The following is a 19,843-nucleotide window of genomic DNA, read 5'->3' on the forward strand; positions in this document are numbered from 1 at the left end:
TGTCCCACTGGGGACCGGGGTTCGCGCCTCGGTCTCGTCAGATCCGACTATGGCCGGACACGATGAAGCAGCAATAATTGGCAGCGCTGTCTTGGGGAGGGGGGCGGAGTCAGCTTGTGTTCGTCACATGAATGCGTCTCTCTGTGTGTGTGTGTGGGGGGAAAAGCAGTGGTTCGGCCTGGATTCACCTTGTCACGGAAGTGGCGAGGCGTCTCCTTCGAGACTGACGGTCGGAGAGATGAGTTGGTGAACGCATGCAGTACGAGGGTGGGTGTTTGAACTAGAATAGGGAGCGATTGGCCACTAAATTTTGCTGAGCATAATTTGCTTTCGGCTTTACTTTTGTCCCCATCGTTTACTTGGAAATATCTCCACCCAGCTGACATTGCTGCTCCTCCACCGCCTACCTGCTCAACTGAGAGGTGAAGGTAACGCTGATGTAAAGTGGTATCGGGTGTTGTTGTATCGGGGCAGTTTTATGATCACGGGTACGAGTACACGCACACAGTATCGGACCGATACCCGATGCTGGTGTCGGTATCGCTGCATCCCTAACAGAATGGTTTACAGCCAGGGAAAACAGTCTCTAAGTGAGGGCTGCATGACTTCTTCAGCACTGTGATATCCATACACCACCCTTCGTTTATGTAGAAACATGAGCAGCCATCAGTTTATGTGGGCACAACGTTTACTGGGTGAAACGTTTCGTGACTCAGAAGTCACTTCGTCAGTCTCAGCTTACCGCAGGTATCCCCACCCTTATAAACACCACAGCTGCGTAACGGCTGACCAAAGAAACCTTGACATATACAATTGTGTCCCGATGAACTGATTCAACTTTCTGGGGCTCAAAAACGATTCATTAATCTTAGCAGGTGTCCCCACCCTTATAAACAGCACGGTGGCATAACAAATGAGCACAACAATCGGCCTCATATGCAAATGACCGTGACCATTACCCGGAGTTACAATGTCCATGTGTAGTATTCACAAAGGACTGGGGAATAGTTGCATCACAACATTGTAAGATGGTGACAGTTGTACTCTTAGCCCCCCCCCCCCCCCCCCCGTTTCAGGGATGGTCGTTCCCTCTTCACAGATATGCCATTGTGCTGTTTATAAGGGTGGGGGACACAGGACCCTGCAGAAGTATTCAACCCCTTGTGCCCTGAAAGCTCCAAGTCCCCCCCTTTTCCTCCCCAATCGTATCTGGGCAATTACCCCACTCTTCCGAGCCGTCCCGGTCTCTGCTCCACCCCCTCTGCCGATCCGGGGAGGGCTGCAGACTCCCACATGCCTCCTCCCATACATGTGGAGTCACCAGCCGCTTCTTTTCACCTGACAGTGAGGAGTTTCACCAGGGGGACGTAGCGCGTGGGAGGACCACGTTATTCCCCCTCACCCCCGAACAGGTGCCCCAACTGACCAGAGGAGGCGCTAGTGCAGCGACCAGGACACCCGCAGACACAGCCAATTGTGTCTGTAGGGACGCCCGACCAAGCCAGGAGTAACACAGGGATTCGAACCGCGATCCCCATGTTGGTAGGCAACGGAATAGACCGCTACGCCACCCGGACATCCTTATGTATGTGTTTTTAGTATTTCTGTAAGGTAAACATGGGCTGAACCTGTGACAGACTCACTGCCTGTTTGCTTTGCTCTGTGTGCACTAGGGACTTCTTGTGATGTGGGTACATACTTTTGTGTGTTTGTGCCACCCTGTTCCAGTGACTAGTAAGCTATTGAGTATTTACATTTAGCACTCAAGTCTTACCATGGTTAGCGTCATGCGGTCAATCTCATGTTTGTCTTTGGTCTTGTGCTGTCGGAAGGGACTGTGTCTAGAGACAAGAGGGAAAAGAGAAAGGGGGTTTGCCTCACCTTACTGGAATAAAAAAGGGAGAACATAAAGGTGAGATGATATGGGAAGATGCAAGGTCAATGTAAGGAAAAAAACGTAAAAAGAAGAATAGTGCATCATTGCTTTCTATGTACCCCTCTAACAGTGTGTTCACACCAAACTTGATGTCACATGTAGCGTTTCTGTTCACACAAAGCGAAACAGAATCGTATGAAGCTAGTTTGATGACATCATCAGGAAGGTCACCTGACCATTGGCTACCAAGCTAATGTTGGCGGGCTAACATTAGCACTCCAGCACATTTGCCAGTGCATGCTTGAGCACAGTTTTACATATGGACTTATTCTTGCAGTTGACAGAAACTGACAAGTTGAAAGTGAACATGTTTGACTCTCAACTTTCTCCACTCAAGCAAGCGCCACTTTCCCTGATTCCCTGATTCCATGTATTCTGGAATCAGGGATTCCAGGTTCCCTGATTCTATGTATTCTGGAATCAGGGATTCCAGGTTCCCTGATTCCCTGATTCTATGTATTCTGGAATCAGGGATTCCAGGTTCCCTGATTCCCTGATTCTATGTATTCTGGAATCAGGGATTCCAGGTTCCCTGATTCCCTGATTCTATGTATTCTGGAATCAGGGATTCCAGGTTCCCTGATTCCATGATTCTATGTATTCTGGAATCAGGGATTCCAGGTTCCCTGATTCCATGATTCTATGTATTCTGGAATCAGGGATTCCAGGTTCCCTGATTCCCTGATTCTATGTATTCTGGAATCAGGGATTCCAGGTTCCCTGATTCCATGATTCTATGTATTCTGGAATCAGGGATTCCAGGTTCCCTGATTCCCTGATTCTATGTATTCTGGGGCGAAGCAGCAGCTTGTCGCACTATATCACCGCTTTCCACTGATTTGCTCTGTGCCAATGTTTGGTGTGAAAGCACCATAAAGCAAACAAACACACACATCACACACACACCAATACCCCCTCTTCTTTGACCATGTTCAAACACACGGACCCACACATCAGTGGGAGGACAGGTCAGACTCCCTCACGTGCAGATGCATGCCCTCTTTCTCTCCCCTCCTTCACATCACAGCTAGCAACCCATACAAACACATCCCTCTCCTGGTTTCTCACCTACCGAGCCCAGACCTCTGGTATTCAGACACTCGAGACCAAACACACACGCACAAACACAAACACGCACAAGATGCAGAGGAAGAAAGAAAGTCGGGGATAGAGGAAGCTTCATCAGAAAGAAAGAGGAGGATTAAAGTGAAAGGCAGAGCTGGAGGGAAAAATAAAATCAGCCTTCACAGGCTTGCTGACAGAAAGAAAGAAAAGGGAAATTAATGATTACCCTCGCAGCAGTTTGAAGAGCATGCAGCCCAGGGAGAACCAGTCAGCACTGCTGTCATACGCCGTCCCCTTCTGAAGCACCTCTGGAGCCATGTAACCATGGGTACCACTGAGAGACACACCATAACCATATTTCATCACTACATGTAAACTTCTGTTGCAGTGCTGTTATGTAAAATGCCATTTATTTATTTTTTACGGGGGGTCAACTACATATATAATAAGAATGCACCTATACACTGATCGGCCAAAACATTAAAATCACCTGCCTAATATTGTGTAGGTCCCTCTCGTGCCGCCAAAACAGCTCTGACCTGTCAAGGCATGGACTCCACAAGACCTCTGAAGGTGTCCTCTGGTATCTGGCACCAAGACGTTAGCAGCAGATCCTTCAAGTCCTGTAAGTTGGGAGGTGGGGCCTCCATGGATTGTACTTGTATTTCCAGCACATCCCTCAGACACTTTATCGGATTGAGATCTGGGGAATTTGGAGGCCAAGGCAACACCTTGAACTCTTTGTCATGTTCCTCAAACCATTCCTGAACAAGTTGTGCCGTGTGGCAGGGTGCTCTATCCTGCTGAAAGAGGCCACTGCCATCAGGGAATCCCGTTACCATGATGGGATGTATTTGGTCTGCAATACCAGGACCCAGGGTTTCCCAGCAGAACATTGCCCAGAGCATCACCCTGCTTCTGCTGGCCTGTCTTCCTCCCATAGTGCACCCTGGTGTCACCTCTTCCCCAGGTAAACGAGACACTTGCACCCGGCTGTCCACATGGTGTAAAACAAAACATGATTCATCAGACCATGCAGGCCACCATCTTCCATTGCTCCATGGTCCACTTCTGATGCTCACATGTCCATTGTAGGTGCTTTCAGTGGTGGACAGGAGTCATCATGGACACTCTGACTGGTCTGTGACTACGCAGCCCCATACGCGGCAGGCTGCAATGCACTGTGTCCTGACACCTGTCTATCATAGCCAGCACTAACTTTTTCAGCAACTTGATCTACAGTAGCTCTGCTGTGGGATCGGACCAGACGGGCTAGCCTTCACTCCCCACACACATCAATGAGCCTTGGGCACTCATGAGCCTGTTGCCGGTTCACCAGTTGTCCTTCCTTGGACGACTTTTAGTAGGTACTGACCACTTTTGGTAGGTACTGACCACTGCACACCGGGAACACCCCTCAAGTCCTGCTGTTTTGGAGATGCTCTGACCCAGCCGTCTAGCCGTCACAATTTGGTCCTTGTCAAAGTGGCTCAGATCCTTACGCCGGCCCATTTTTCCTGCTTCCAACACATCAACTTCAAGAACTGACTGTTCACCTGCTGCCTAACATACCCCCCCCCCCCCGACAGGTGCCATGGTAACGAGATAGTAAGTGTTATTCACTTACCTGTTTTAATGTTTTGGCTGATCGGTGTACATACATACATACTTACACACTGGCATGTGGTTTCTTTTTTGAGAAGTCACAGGCAAGGCCCAGGTCAGAGATACGGACATGACCGTGTTCATCCAACAGGATATTAGCTGGCTGAGGTGGGAGAGAGAGAGAGAGAGAAGGTGAGGCAGACTACGATGGAGCGTATGAGAGAAAAATAATAATCATTCAGGAAACATTGTTTGAGACCACTCTGATTCATGACTTAAATCCCAATTTCCACTTATGAAGAAAGAAGTTAAAGAGATTCAAATTAGGACACAATAAAATAAATCTCCTGTCCTGCTTATCCTCCACGGTTCGGCGAAGAAACATGACTTACTTACACATACAGCCTCAAAGTATTATCTGCAATACTTTCCACTGTTTATCAAAATTGCTCCCTCATATTCAGCAAAGTATATCTATTATTATGGCAACCAATCCAAACAAGGAAAATGGAGGAAAACCAGAGAACCAGTAAAACACAGGTCTACTGTGTTGTTAAGAACACCACAGTCATATTACACTTCTCTGGCTTGTGTATAGTTAGAGACCAATTAATGCTCAAAGTTCTTAGGATGCATATTAATATTCAGGCAATGGTAATGTTCCAGCCATCCATTATCCTGCTCTCAGGGTCGCGGGGGTGCTGGAGCCTATCCCAGCTGTCATTGGGCAGCAGGCGGGGAGACACCCTAGACAGGCCGCCAGGCCATTACAGGGCATGTTAATGTGTTGAGGTTTTTGTTTTTTTTGTTGTATTTTTCTACCTTTTTTCTCCCCAGTTGTATCCAGCCTATTACCCCACTCTTCTCCAAGCCGTCCCGGTCCCTGCTGATCCAGGGAGGGCTGCAGACTACCACATGCCTCCTCCGATAAATGTGGAGTCACCAGCCGCTTCTTTTCACCTGACAGTGAGGAGTTTCACCAGGGAGACGTAGTGCGTGGGAGGATCATGTTATTCTCCTCAGCCCAACCCCCCCCCCTGAACAGGTGCCCCACCCGACCAGAGGAGGCGCTAGTGCAGCGACCAGGACACATACCCACATCCGGCTTCCCCCCTGCATATGCGGCCAATTGTGTCTGTAGGGACACCCGACCAGGCCGGAGGTAACACAGGGAATAGAACTGGCGATCCCTGTGTTGGTAGGCAATGGAATAGACCACCACGCCACCTGGACGCCCAACAAAACTTTATTTTAAGATAGACAAAAGATATAAGAGCAGTGGACAAGTCAGGCATGGGAAAAAGCGACACATGTGGAGAGCAGTGAAAGGGAGACATGTGGAGAGCAGTGAAAGGGAGACATGTGGAGAGTAGTGAAAGGGAGTGATGTGGAGAGTAGTGAAAGGGAGTGATGTGGAGAGTAGTGAAAGGGAGACATGTGGAGAGTAGTGAAAGGGAGACATGTGGAGAGTAGTGAGAGGGAGACGTGGAGAGTAGTGAAAGGGAGTGATGTGGAGAGTAGTGAAAGGGAGTGATGTGGAGAGTAGTGAAAGGGAGTGATGTGGAGAGTAGTGAAAGGGAGACATGTGGAGAGTAGTGAAAGGGAGACATGTGGAGAGTAGTGAAAGGGAGACATGTGGAGAGTAGTGAAAGGGAGTGATGTGGAGAGTAGTGAAAGGGAGACGTGGAGAGTAGTGAAAGGGAGACATGTGGAGAGTAGTGAAAGGGAGACATGTGGAGAGTAGTGAAAGGGAGACATGTGGAGAGTAGTGAAAGGGAGACATGTGGAGAGTAGTGAAAGGGAGACGTGGAGAGTAGTGAAAGGGAGACGTGGAGAGTAGTGAAAGGGAGTGATGTGGAGAGTAGTGAAAGGGAGACATGTGGAGAGTAGTGAAAGGGAGTGATGTGGAGAGTAGTGAAAGGGAGACATGTGGAGAGTAGTGAAAGGGAGACGTGGAGAGCAGGGAAAGGGAGACATGTGGAGCGCAGTCAAAGGGACACATGTGGAGAGTAGTGAAAGGGAGTGATGTGGAGAGTAGTGAAAGGGAGTGATGTGGAGAGTAGTGAAAGGGAGTGATGTGGAGAGTAGTGAAAGGGAGACATGTGGAGAGTAGTGAAAGGGAGACATGTGGAGAGTAGTGAGAGGGAGACGTGGAGAGTAGTGAAAGGGAGTGATGTGGAGAGTAGTGAAAGGGAGTGATGTGGAGAGTAGTGAAAGGGAGTGATGTGGAGAGTAGTGAAAGGGAGACATGTGGAGAGTAGTGAAAGGGAGACATGTGGAGAGTAGTGAAAGGGAGACATGTGGAGAGTAGTGAAAGGGAGTGATGTGGAGAGTAGTGAAAGGGAGACGTGGAGAGTAGTGAAAGGGAGACATGTGGAGAGTAGTGAAAGGGAGACATGTGGAGAGTAGTGAAAGGGAGACATGTGGAGAGTAGTGAAAGGGAGACATGTGGAGAGTAGTGAAAGGGAGACATGTGGAGAGTAGTGAAAGGGAGACATGTGGAGAGTAGGGAAAGGGAGACATGTGGAGAGTAGTGAAAGGGAGTGATGTGGAGAGTAGTGAAAGGGAGACATGTGGAGAGTAGTGAAAGGGAGACATGTGGAGAGTAGTGAAAGGGAGTGATGTGGAGAGTAGTGAAAGGGAGACGTGGAGAGTAGTGAAAGGGAGACATGTGGAGAGTAGTGAAAGGGAGACATGTGGAGAGTAGTGAAAGGGAGACATGTGGAGAGTAGTGAAAGGGAGTGATGTGGAGAGTAGTGAAAGGGAGACATGTGGAGAGCAGTGAAAGGGAGACATGTGGAGAGTAGTGAAAGGGAGACATGTGGAGAGTAGTGAAAGGGAGACATGTGGAGAGTAGTGAAAGGGAGACATGTGGAGAGTAGTGAAAGGGAGACATGTGGAGAGTAGTGAAAGGGAGACATGTGGAGAGTAGGGAAAGGGAGACATGTGGAGAGTAGGGAAAGGGAGACATGTGGAGAGTAGTGAAAGGGAGACATGTGGAGAGTAGTGAAAGGGAGACATGTGGAGAGTAGTGAAAGGGAGACATGTGAAGAGTAGTGAAAGGGAGACATGTGGAGAGTAGTGAAAGGGAGACATGTGGAGAGTAGTGAAAGGGAGACATGTGGAGAGTAGTGAAAGGGAGACATGTGGAGAGTAGTGAAAGGGAGACATGTGGAGAGTAGTGAAAGGGAGACATGTGGAGAGTAGTGAAAGGGAGACATGTGGAGAGTAGTGAAAGGGAGTGATGTGGAGAGTAGTGAAAGGGAGTGATGTGGAGAGTAGTGAAAGGGAGACATGTGGAGAGTAGTGAAAGGGAGACATGTGGAGAGTAGTGAAAGGGAGTGATGTGGAGAGTAGTGAAAGGGAGTGATGTGGAGAGTAGTGAAAGGGAGACATGTGGAGAGTAGGGAAAGGGAGACATGTGGAGAGTAGTGAAAGGGAGACATGTGGAGAGTAGTGAAAGGGAGTGAAGTGGAGAGTAGTGAAAGGGAGTGATGTGGAGAGTAGGGAAAGGGAGACATGTGGAGAGTAGTGAAAGGGAGACATGTGGAGAGTAGTGAAAGGGAGTGATGTGGAGAGTAGTGAAAGGGAGACATGTGGAGAGTAGTGAAAGGGAGACATGTGGAGAGTAGTGAAAGGGAGACATGTGGAGAGTAGTGAAAGGGAGACATGTGGAGAGTAGTGAAAGGGAGACATGTGGAGAGTAGTGAAAGGGAGACATGTGGAGAGTAGTGAAAGGGAGACATGTGGAGAGTAGTGAAAGGGAGACATGTGGAGAGTAGTGAAAGGGAGACATGTGGAGAGTAGGGAAAGGGAGACATGTGGAGAGTAGGGAAAGGGAGACATGTGGAGAGTAGTGAAAGGGAGACATGTGGAGAGTAGTGAAAGGGAGACATGTGGAGAGTAGTGAAAGGGAGACATGTGAAGAGTAGTGAAAGGGAGACATGTGGAGAGTAGTGAAAGGGAGACATGTGGAGAGTAGTGAAAGGGAGACATGTGGAGAGTAGTGAAAGGTAGACATGTGGAGAGTAGTGAAAGGGAGACATGTGGAGAGTAGTGAAAGGGAGTGATGTGGAGAGTAGGGAAAGGGAGACATGTGGAGAGTAGTGAAAGGGAGACATGTGGAGAGTAGTGAAAGGGAGTGATGTGGAGAGTAGTGAAAGGGAGACATGTGGAGAGTAGTGAAAGGGAGACATGTGGAGAGTAGGGAAAGGGAGACATGTGGAGAGTAGTGAAAGGGAGACATGTGGAGAGTAGTGAAAGGGAGTGATGTGGAGAGTAGTGAAAGGGAGTGATGTGGAGAGTAGTGAAAGGGAGTGATGTGGAGAGTAGTGAAAGGGAGACATGTGGAGAGTAGTGAAAGGGAGACATGTGGAGAGTAGGGAAAGGGAGACATGTGGAGAGTAGTGAAAGGGAGACATGTGGAGAGTAGTGAAAGGGGGACATGTGGAGAGTAGTGAAAGGGAGACATGTGGAGAGTAGTGAAAGGGAGACATGTGGAGAGTAGTGAAAGGGAGACATGTGGAGAGTAGTGAAAGGGAGACATGTGGAGAGTAGTGAAAGGGAGACATGTGGAGAGTAGTGAAAGGGAGACATGTGGAGAGTAGTGAAAGGGAGACATGTGGAGAGTAGTGAAAGGGAGACATGTGGAGAGTAGTGAAAGGGAGACATGTGGAGAGTAGTGAAAGGGAGACATGTGGAGAGTAGTGAAAGGGAGTGATGTGGAGAGTAGTGAAAGGGAGACATGTGGAGAGCAGTGAAAGGGAGACATGTGGAGAGTAGTGAAAGGGAGACATGTGGAGAGTAGGGAAAGGGAGTGATGTGGAGAGTAGGGAAAGGGAGACATGTGGAGAGTAGTGAAAGGGAGACATGTGGAGAGTAGTGAAAGGGAGTGATGTGGAGAGTAGTGAAAGGGAGACATGTGGAGAGTAGTGAAAGGGAGTGATGTGGAGAGTAGGGAAAGGGAGACATGTGGAGAGTAGTGAAAGGGAGACATGTGGAGAGTAGTGAAAGGGAGTGATGTGGAGAGTAGTGAAAGGGAGTGATGTGGAGAGTAGTGAAAGGGAGTGATGTGGAGAGTAGTGAAAGGGAGACATGTGGAGAGTAGTGAAAGGGAGACATGTGGAGAGTAGGGAAAGGGAGACATGTGGAGAGTAGTGAAAGGGAGACATGTGGAGAGTAGTGAAAGGGAGACATGTGGAGAGTAGTGAAAGGGAGACATGTGGAGAGTAGTGAAAGGGAGACATGTGGAGAGTAGTGAAAGGGAGTGATGTGGAGAGTAGTGAAAGGGAGACATGTGGAGAGCAGTGAAAGGGAGACATGTGGAGAGTAGTGAAAGGGAGACATGTGGAGAGTAGTGAAAGGGAGTGATGTGGAGAGTAGGGAAAGGGAGACATGTGGAGAGTAGTGAAAGGGAGACATGTGGAGAGTAGTGAAAGGGAGTGATGTGGAGAGTAGTGAAAGGGAGACATGTGGAGAGTAGTGAAAGGGAGACATGTGGAGAGTAGGGAAAGGGAGACATGTGGAGAGTAGTGAAAGGGAGACATGTGGAGAGTAGTGAAAGGGAGTGATGTGGAGAGTAGTGAAAGGGAGTGATGTGGAGAGTAGTGAAAGGGAGTGATGTGGAGAGTAGTGAAAGGGAGACATGTGGAGAGTAGTGAAAGGGAGACATGTGGAGAGTAGGGAAAGGGAGACATGTGGAGAGTAGTGAAAGGGAGTGATGTGGAGAGTAGGGAAAGGGAGACATGTGGAGAGTAGTGAAAGGGAGACATGTGGAGAGTAGTGAAAGGGAGTGATGTGGAGAGTAGTGAAAGGGAGACATGTGGAGAGTAGTGAAAGGGAGACATGTGGAGAGTAGGGAAAGGGAGACATGTGGAGAGTAGTGAAAGGGAGACATGTGGAGAGTAGTGAAAGGGAGTGATGTGGAGAGTAGTGAAAGGGAGTGATGTGGAGAGTAGTGAAAGGGAGACATGTGGAGAGTAGTGAAAGGGAGTGATGTGGAGAGTAGTGAAAGGGAGTGATGTGGAGAGTAGTGAAAGGGAGACATGTGGAGAGTAGTGAAAGGGAGACATGTGGAGAGTAGTGAAAGGGAGTGATGTGGAGAGTAGGGAAAGGGAGTGATGTGGAGAGTAGTGAAAGGGAGACATGTGGAGAGTAGTGAAAGGGAGTGATGTGGAGAGTAGTGAAAGGGAGTGATGTGGAGAGTAGTGAAAGGGAGACATGTGGAGAGTAGTGAAAGGGAGACATGTGGAGAGTAGTGAAAGGGAGTGAAGTGGAGAGTAGTGAAAGGGAGTGAAGTGGAGAGTAGTGAAAGGGAGTGATGTGGAGAGTAGTGAAAGGGAGTGAAGTGGAGAGTAGTGAAAGGGAGTGAAGTGGAGAGTAGTGAAAGGGAGTGAAGTGGAGAGTGTACCTTGAGGTCTCTGTAGACAACAAAGCGATTGTGCATATGCTCCAGGCCCAAGATAATCTCAGCCGCATAGAAACGCATCTCTTTCTCACTGAACACACCATGTTGAGACAGGTGGTAATGCAGGTCCCCTCCTAAACACACACACACACACACACGAACACACAGACACACACACAGACACAGACACACACACACACACACACACACACACACACACACACACCAAGAAATAAATGCCATGAGTAAGCATTACCTCCTAACACTCATGCTTTGATCACAAAGTAGAGAAAATAACTGATGAGGCTTCCAATGATTTTTAGATTCCAAAGCTCTTAATCTTTTTTTGTTGTTGTTGGACCCTCCCCCCCTTTCTCCCCAATTGTATCTGGCCAATTACCCCACTCTTCTGAGCCATCCCGGTCACTGCTTGACCCCCTCTGCTGATCGGGGGAGGGCTGCAGACTACCACATGCTTCCCCCCATACACGTGGAGTCGCCAGCCGCTTCTTTTCACCTGACAGTGAGGAGTTTCACCCGGGGGGACGTAGCGCGTGGGAGGATCACGCTCCCCCCAGTTCCCCCTCCTCCCTGAAAAGGCGCCCCGACCGACCCAAGGAGGCACTAGTATGGCGACCAGGACACATTCCCACATCTGGCTTCCCACCTGCAGACACGGCCAACTGTGTCTGTAGGGACGCCAGACCAAGCCGGAGGTAACACGGCGATTCGAACCGGCGATCCCAATCTTGATATGAACTGACTTGAACGGAGGATTTATAGATGTAAAGAGAGAGGCTGAAACACTGTATAGCTTTCTTGATTAGAGGGATAATTCATGATTGGAAATATTAGTTGGAATTATGCTGAATGTAGCCCCTAACAGAGGTCAGAGCCTCGCTATAACCTGGATTAAACTGGGTCATATCAACTAACAAACATGCCAGACATGGAAATGACTTCTCCATGGTTTCAGAGGAACATTGACATTAGGAGACCTGATATGTATAAGTGATTTTATTGCACATCTGTGGCATGTCACCAGTGATGTCACAGGTCCCCTGACTCTCAGCTCTCTGAGAGAGGACTGTCCTGATTGGCTGCTGCAGGGCAGGCTAATCCAATCTTCCTGACACGGGACAAGACCAGAGGATCGGGGCAGAGGGGTGTTAAGAGATAAGCCACTATGTACCATTCATCAGGTCCAAGATGAAGCATAGCTTGTCAGGGGTGTGGAAGGCATACGTCATACACACGATGAATGGGCAGTCCTAGAGAGATGAAGAGGGAAAAAGTTAACTGTAAACACAGGTAACCATGACAACGCATTATCAGCACTACTGTCATTACAACATCCTTCCAAAAAGTGTATATTTCAGGAGATAAACACTGAGGCATAATTCCAGCACTTGGCTCCAACATGGCCATCATAACATCTGAGCCTTCATCTTTGTTCTCTTACTACCCTCAGCCAGACTCAAGATGTAGTTCTGGAGATTGTGGTCCTGACTCCACCATTTGCTTCCAGTACGACAGAATTCTCACCCTACTGGATACTGGATGGCTTACTGCCGTAATGATGACCTACACATGATGTCCATAAGTAATTCAGACACATTTTGAATCGCTTATGGGCAGTACAGTAATTCTACGAACTAAAGAGGTATTGCACTCATTGTCAGGATACAGAAATTAACAGCAAAGACAATTAAATCGAGTGCTCTGGAAGACGGAAACTTTAACACATTTATCAGCAACCAGGAACACTTTTGTCCTTTCATTTCATGCACTTGCGCACATGAAATTAAACGAAACACCATTTCCCCCAGCCCACAGCAGTACAACACAAAGACAAGAACATTCAAAAACTACAAGAACACACATATCCAAACTAATGCATATATCTAAACTAAACAACAAAATCACTGTCCAGGAGAACGAACGCCAGCCAGGATGACTGTCGGAACTGCCGGTCTGCATGGGCTAGCAGTTAGCTTAGCCTGCCCCGCTTCCGCATCCTGTCAGACCGCCCTTAGTGTTTCCTCCTCGGGCGCAGCTCCAGGCAGGGCTGTGGTCCTTAGACCAACAGGATGCAGCAGACCAGGCTCCCACAGCCGATCCAACACCAGCTCTCCCAGCCAGACACCCTCGACACACCTCCCTGCACTCCACACCATGACATCAAAAACACCACAGTCAACGCCAGGTGTGGTCGCCGCCAGACTGCACTCATTATTAGACCTGCCGGTCTGCATGGGCTAACAGTTAGCCTAGCCTGCCCTGCTTCCATGTCCTATCAGACCGCCCGCCCGAGGTCTTTCCTCTTCGGGCACCACTCTGGGCAGGGCCGTGGTCCCTGGGCCCACAGGACGCAGCAGACCAAGCTCTCCCAGCCGATCCAGCGCCAGCTCTCTCGGTCATCAAACGAAGACAAACGTAGACGCAGACGTGGATAAAGACACTGCATGGACGGTACTGGGTGAGGCCGCTGCAAACATGAATTCACGCCACCATCTTCCCATTTAAAAATGTTTAATAAGTCACACACCTAAACACTTACCAACACAGGTTCAAGTCAGAGCTGAACCTTGAGGATACGAGCCACTCTCGTCAGGTTACATGAGAGTGTAGGCTACATTCTAATAAAAAAGTACAGCTTCTGTGCATGGGTCAGTTATTGAGACTTCACCAGGGGTTACCACTTGCAGCTAGTTTCCTTACTCACTATTGGTGAGCTTGTGAGCAGGATTTTGAGTTACACACCATTGCACAACAAAGCAATGGTGGTATAATTTAGTCAATCAACTGTAACAAAATAGTGTGATGGTGTCAGCATCAAGCGTTGCTTGCCAATGAATGTACACAAACGTAACCGGTTCTCACAATTCTTTTGTTTTTCTCTACAGTCAACACTGTCTCGTGGGTATCTGGAAAGATCTACTACTCAGAGGACAGCCAACCAACAGCAGAACAGTGGTGAAAAAATGCCGACACACAAAGGAGTTAAAGTGAGGCTGACACAAATTGTACAAAGCAACAGATATATTGCAGTTAGGCAACTGACAAGCGAGTACAATGTTGGTGGAAAAAATACCCATACAAAAATTCCGCTTCTGGTGTGGGGGAAGATGGTGGTGCGAATTCACGCTTAATTCAAGTTTATATTTAGAATATCAGCCAATATATCATCAATATATCATTATCGGATTTTTAAATCCAAAAAAATGTTTCCCCACGGGGATCAATAAAGTAATGAAATAAATAAATAAAAATAAAATATTGAAATCGAAATCCGATAATGATATAATGGCTGATATTCATTTTTTTCAGAAACACAAAGATTTTCCCTGACATTTGTTATTTGAGTCCTCGGCAAAATAACATGGCATAATTCCGTTTAAAAACAAACACGCCTTATTGTCATAAAAACTAGCTAGCTCTTACCCCAACCCATCTTAAACTGTGCAGTAAACTGATACCGTGACCTACAGTAAACGCTGCTGCTGAATGCATATAATTCTGCATGACTGTCTTGCAACTTTGGTATACTACACATTTGAAAGAGAAGTTAGCTAACTTTGTTTGGCTACAAAGCCATGTTAGATACTCGTTCAGCTCACGCTCATATACGTGTCCCCTTGCTTTAATCATTTCCAACACACTGACTGTAACTACAGACATGAGAGTCACAGACATTATTTACCATTGCTTCGGCAGAATAATTAAACGCTATAGCTTAACCCTGTGATGGCCTGGCGGCCTGTCCAGGGTGTCTCCCCACCTGCCGCCCAATGGCTGCTGGGATAGGCTCCAGCATCCCCGCGACCCTGAGAGCAGGATAAGCAGTTTGGGTAATGGATGGATGGACTATAGTTTAACCGCTCATTAACGTTAGCGGTCTTGCACATGGCATTAGCTAGCTTTGTGGCTAAACTCATTTAGCAGTGGACAGTGTTATAAGCTGCTGTAAGCAATGCTGCCAGAGAATATTTAGAAGTAACCAAGGAGAAATGATAAGACCATTGTTTGTTTAATCGCTAGAACTGCCACAACGTTTCACAAATAAACCTACATCAAGTTTGTCAACAGCTTAGCCTACACTGCTTAACTACCATAATGTTAAACATCATTTTTATGTTGGGACTGATGGTACCGACTTTCACGCTACTGCAGCAAAACCAGGCATGGCTGACATGAATGGTTTCAGGCTTATTTACGCTAAAAGGAGAAGTGATGGGGGATATTTATAATTATTTAAGTCGTGTATTTCATGTGACAGTTGTCAGTTTACCCTGAACACGCATGATCTCCATTGTGGGCGACTCTGCACCATGGTTAAGTAAGTTTTTAGTTGAATATTCGACAGATATCCTGCGGCTTCTTCTTACTCGATTTCACCCAGTGTTGGCAGTAAGGACGGTTAACTCAGCTCCCAAGCGCTCGCTGTTAACCACAGGGCAAGCTGCTGGATCCAGAGTGAATGTCTGTCAAGTATCCAACTCAAAACTAACTTCTACTCTGCCCAACTCTGGGTCAGCCGATTGTTGAGATTGGTGGCATTCTGAACACGTGTTGTCAACAGTGGAGTTAAAAACTACGCAACGACAATCTTGTGTCTCTCTGCCTCTTTCTTAATTGTCATTTATCTGCCATTATAAAAGCTGATACCCATTTATCGGCAATTAGCTCATATCGGTCGATAATATCGGCACGCCTATTTATTGTTTGGGCTCCAGTGTGAAGCTTCGGAGTCTGCAAGAGCCAGCATCCCTGTGTAACTCTTTCCAGTCCTTGTTGAGGCCATGCCCTGATGATGCTCTGTTGTTATTTTGAGGGTAAGAGGATGTGCATTGCGATATCAGGACAGCATCGCTAATGTTCTGTACACTAAGTGTATATCTGTGACTGAAATGCAAATACAAATCCACTTAAGGTTTCCACACACTTGGTGACTGAACCAGTCTTTGGCAATGCAGGTTTTTCAGGACCTAAAGGGTGGTCTTAACGATCGGTTTTGCCTGCCGTCTTGATCACATTCACTCTAGATGACATGGATTGAGGGTTTAACACATGGAGACTCATTGGCCTGATTCTTCACGTCATCTCAAATTACATGAAATCTTGCGTAAATGTAAATGGATGATCTGCTGTGGCGACCCCTAATGGGAGCAACCAAAAGTAGTAGTAGTAGTAGTGGTAGTATTAGTAGTAGTAGTGGCTGTAGTAGTGGTTGTGGTAGTAGTAGTAGTGGTTGTAGTAGTGGTTGTGGTAGTAGTAGTAGCGGTAGTGGTAGTAGTAGTAACGGAAACAAGCTGGCTTAAAAAGGAAGCTGGAGAACTGAGAGTGCCGAAGAAGAGAGGGACGAGAGAGAGAGAGAAGCGTAGTAGTAGTAGTAGTAGTAGTAGTAGTAGTAGTAGTGGTGGAAACAAGTTGGTCCAAAAAGGAAGTTGAAGAACCGAGAGTGCTGAAGAACAGAGAGACAAGAGCGCCCTTATTAGCCTGCAGGACAAAGTACAAGCAAAACCCAAACACGGAGCACCAACAAGTAGTTAGCGTAGTCTGCATGGTTGTCACCCTGCTCCAAACTCAACAAGAACAGAAGTCAGGACATTGTACATGGAGGAAGATGGGGCTTGAGCGATGGCTGCAGCAAAGAGTTCATACTACACATGAAGAGTAAAGGTGATTCTACAAGAGCTATTGTCTTTAAAGAGTAAAGGTGACTCTACAAGAGCCGTTGTCTTTAAATGTTATTTTCTTTGTTTGCGTCAGTAGTCATTTACATTGACAAAGCAATACTGTTTCTCTAGAGCTGCAGTCTCATTAGCTGTTGTCAGAGCTGGTCTTCAACCTCAGTCTTTGACCCATTCCCACCAAGTGACGCAGTCGTGCCAAAACTAAAAAAGATAAGGAAAACCAAAAAGGCAGCTCAGACTGGCCAGGGTTCAACGAAGGGGGAGGAAAAATCTTGAATCTTGAGCCCTTTCATAATAGAGGATAATCTGCCCCCAGACTATCAGCTCCCCCCTTGGCTTCAGTTGATGAGGACTATCAGCCCCGTGACTTCAGTTGATGAGGACATCCCTACACAAGAACCGGCCCGATTCTTGCCAAATGCAGAGCAGCCTTGATGGCTCGGGCTATAAATGTGTGTATGCACAAAACACACACAGACTTATATACATCATTTGGGAATGATGAAAAGCAAAGGGGACTTGAGACCCCCCCCCCCGCACTCTTGACCTCGCGCTACCTTGTTTTGGGCTTGGAGGGTCACATGTGTTGTGTGCTTACATGAGGCTTGTGACATGTCACTCACCCCCGTGCTGACTAATGACAGCATGATCCTCTCGTTGAGTGCCAGAGTTTCTCCCTGCTTCATCTTTATCCTCTTCTTGTCCAGACATTTCATAGCATACCTGGCACACGCACATACACCCACACCGACGGATATCAAGGAAACAGACAATACAGACAAACTTTAGATAACCAGCAGATGGTCAGTACCACAAGTTTTCCTGTAAATCACTTTTCCACAGATTCTGTCCCCTTGTGTGTGTTGTTACGAACATCTTTCCAGTGTCGGCCTTCCTGCAGCCGTAGACCTCGCCAAAGCCGCCCCTGCCAATGATCCGATGCACGCTGAAGTCATTCATGGTCAACTGCGAGGGAAAGGAGAGGGAGAGAGTGGAGTGCTAAAGTTATGACAGACATTTAAGAGCGGGGATGAGACCGAGCAAAGCACGTCAGCCCACAGCGCTGCAGGTGACTACTCACATGGATGTTAAGTTCCACATTCTTCCACTGGCAAAACCGAGTAAACTTGTCACTGAGGAAGACAGAGAGGCAAAGATGAGACACTTTAGCGCAAATCAGAAGACAGACCCAAAGTAAACCGCTTCAACCTTTTTCCCCTCTCGCCGGTCCCAGACCTCACCCCTATCTCCCCCATCTCACCTCTCAATGAACTTCTGGAAGATCTTGCCTCTGAGACTGTCACAGATCTCCACTATGTATGGCTAGAGAGGAAACATGCACAAAACGCAGTTAAGATGGTGCCTGGGTGTAGCAGCTTCTGAAGTCTCTTCCTGGCATTTCATAACCCGCATGCAGCACTCGGGCAGCTACATGAAGCTACTGGAGGTGTGTGCGTACATGTGAGTTTGTGTGCAGCTGAAACACTAAGTGTGAAATCTTGGCTTCGTTGGTCAGTGCTGTACAGCTGCCAACGCCGAAGTTTTCCGGGGATCTCCCTTGTTTCAGTCCTTTCTTTCCCTGTCCACCCTTTCAGTCACTTCTGTTCACCCCCTTTTCAGAGCATGTCCTACTGAGGAGGTCTCATGTCATCATTTCGACTGGTGAAGTATGTAGAATACTGCATTAAGGAAGAATATTTGCTAAAAAGTTGACAAAATGTATCATTTGGGGAGTTAATCACTAGTGAAAAGCTTAAAGAAGGGACATTATGAGCAGGCAACAAGGTGGCTAACTCAGACACAGATAGTTCTGTTGTATTATGAGCAGGCAACAAGGTGGCTAACTCAGACATAGATAGTTCTGTTGTATTATGAGCAGGCAATAAGGTTGCTAACTCAGACAGATAGTTCTGTTGTATTATGAGCAGGCAACAAGGTGGCTAACTCAGACATAGATAGTTCTGTTGTATTATGAGCAGGCAACAAGGTGGCTAACTCAGACATAGATAGTTCTGTTGTATTATGAGCAGGCAACAAGGTGGCTAACTCAGACATAGATAGTTCTGTTGTATTATGAGCAGGCAACAAGGTGGCTAACTCAGACAGATAGTTCTGTTGTATTATGAGCAGGCAACAAGGTGGCTAACTCAGACATAGATAGTTCTGTTGTATTATGAGCAGGCAACAAGGTGGCTAACTCAGACACAGATAATTCTGTTGTATTATGAGCAGGCAACAAGGTGGCTAACTCAGACACAGATAGTTCTGTTGTATTATGAGCAGGCAACAAGGTGGCTAACTCAGACATAGATAGTTCTGTTGTATTATGAGCAGGCAACAAGGTGGCTAACTCAGACATAGATAGTTCTGTTGTATTATAAACAGGCAACAAGGTGGCTAACTCAGACATAGATAGTTCTGTTGTATTATGAGCAGGCAACAAGGTGGCTAACTCAGACACAGATAGTTCTGTTGTATTATGAGCAGGCAACAAGGTGGCTAACTCAGACACAGATAATTCTGTTGTATTATGAGCAGGCAATAAGGTTGCTAACTCAGACAGATAGTTCTGTTGTATTATGAGCAGGCAACAAGGTGGCTAACTCAGACATAGATAGTTCTGTTGTATTATGAGCAGGCAACAAGGTGGCTAACTCAGACATAGATAGTTCTGTTGTATTATGAGCAGGCAACAAGGTGGCTAACTCAGACACAGATAGTTCTGTTGTATTATGAGCAGGCAACAAGGTGGCTAACTCAGACACAGATAGTTCTGTTGTATTATGAGCAGGCAACAAGGTGGCTAACTCAGACACAGATAGTTCTGTTGTATTATGAGCAGGCAACAAGGTGGCTAACTCAGACACAGATAATTCTGTTGTATTATGAGCAGGCAATAAGGTTGCTAACTCAGACAGATAGTTCTGTTGTATTATGAGCAGGCAACAAGGTGGCTAACTCAGACATAGATAGTTCTGTTGTATTATGAGCAGGCAACAAGGTGGCTAACTCAGACATAGATAGTTCTGTTGTATTATGAGCAGGCAACAAGGTGGCTAACTCAGACACAGATAGTTCTGTTGTATTATGAGCAGGCAACAAGGTGGCTAACTCAGACACAGATAGTTCTGTTGT

General features: G+C 47.1%; 1 protein-coding gene across 1 annotated transcript in view; it reads right to left on the minus strand.

The window, feature by feature from the left end:
- Nucleotides 1-19,843, minus strand: part of grk3 (G protein-coupled receptor kinase 3) — a 160,212-nt gene that overhangs the window by 24,993 nt on the left and 115,376 nt on the right. The window contains exons 6-14 of the mRNA XM_056290885.1: nt 17,970-18,031; nt 17,790-17,841; nt 17,583-17,674; nt 17,332-17,431; nt 12,205-12,283; nt 11,016-11,146; nt 4,675-4,769; nt 3,228-3,335; nt 1,775-1,841 (exon numbers count right to left, since the gene is read on the minus strand). Of these exons, the coding sequence (XP_056146860.1) occupies nt 1,775-1,841; nt 3,228-3,335; nt 4,675-4,769; nt 11,016-11,146; nt 12,205-12,283; nt 17,332-17,431; nt 17,583-17,674; nt 17,790-17,841; nt 17,970-18,031 (786 nt within the window). The remainder of the gene's footprint in view (nt 1-1,774; nt 1,842-3,227; nt 3,336-4,674; nt 4,770-11,015; nt 11,147-12,204; nt 12,284-17,331; nt 17,432-17,582; nt 17,675-17,789; nt 17,842-17,969; nt 18,032-19,843) is intronic.

This window comes from Lampris incognitus, chromosome 12 (genome assembly GCF_029633865.1).
Source record: "Lampris incognitus isolate fLamInc1 chromosome 12, fLamInc1.hap2, whole genome shotgun sequence".
Lineage (NCBI taxonomy): Eukaryota > Metazoa > Chordata > Actinopteri > Lampriformes > Lampridae > Lampris > Lampris incognitus.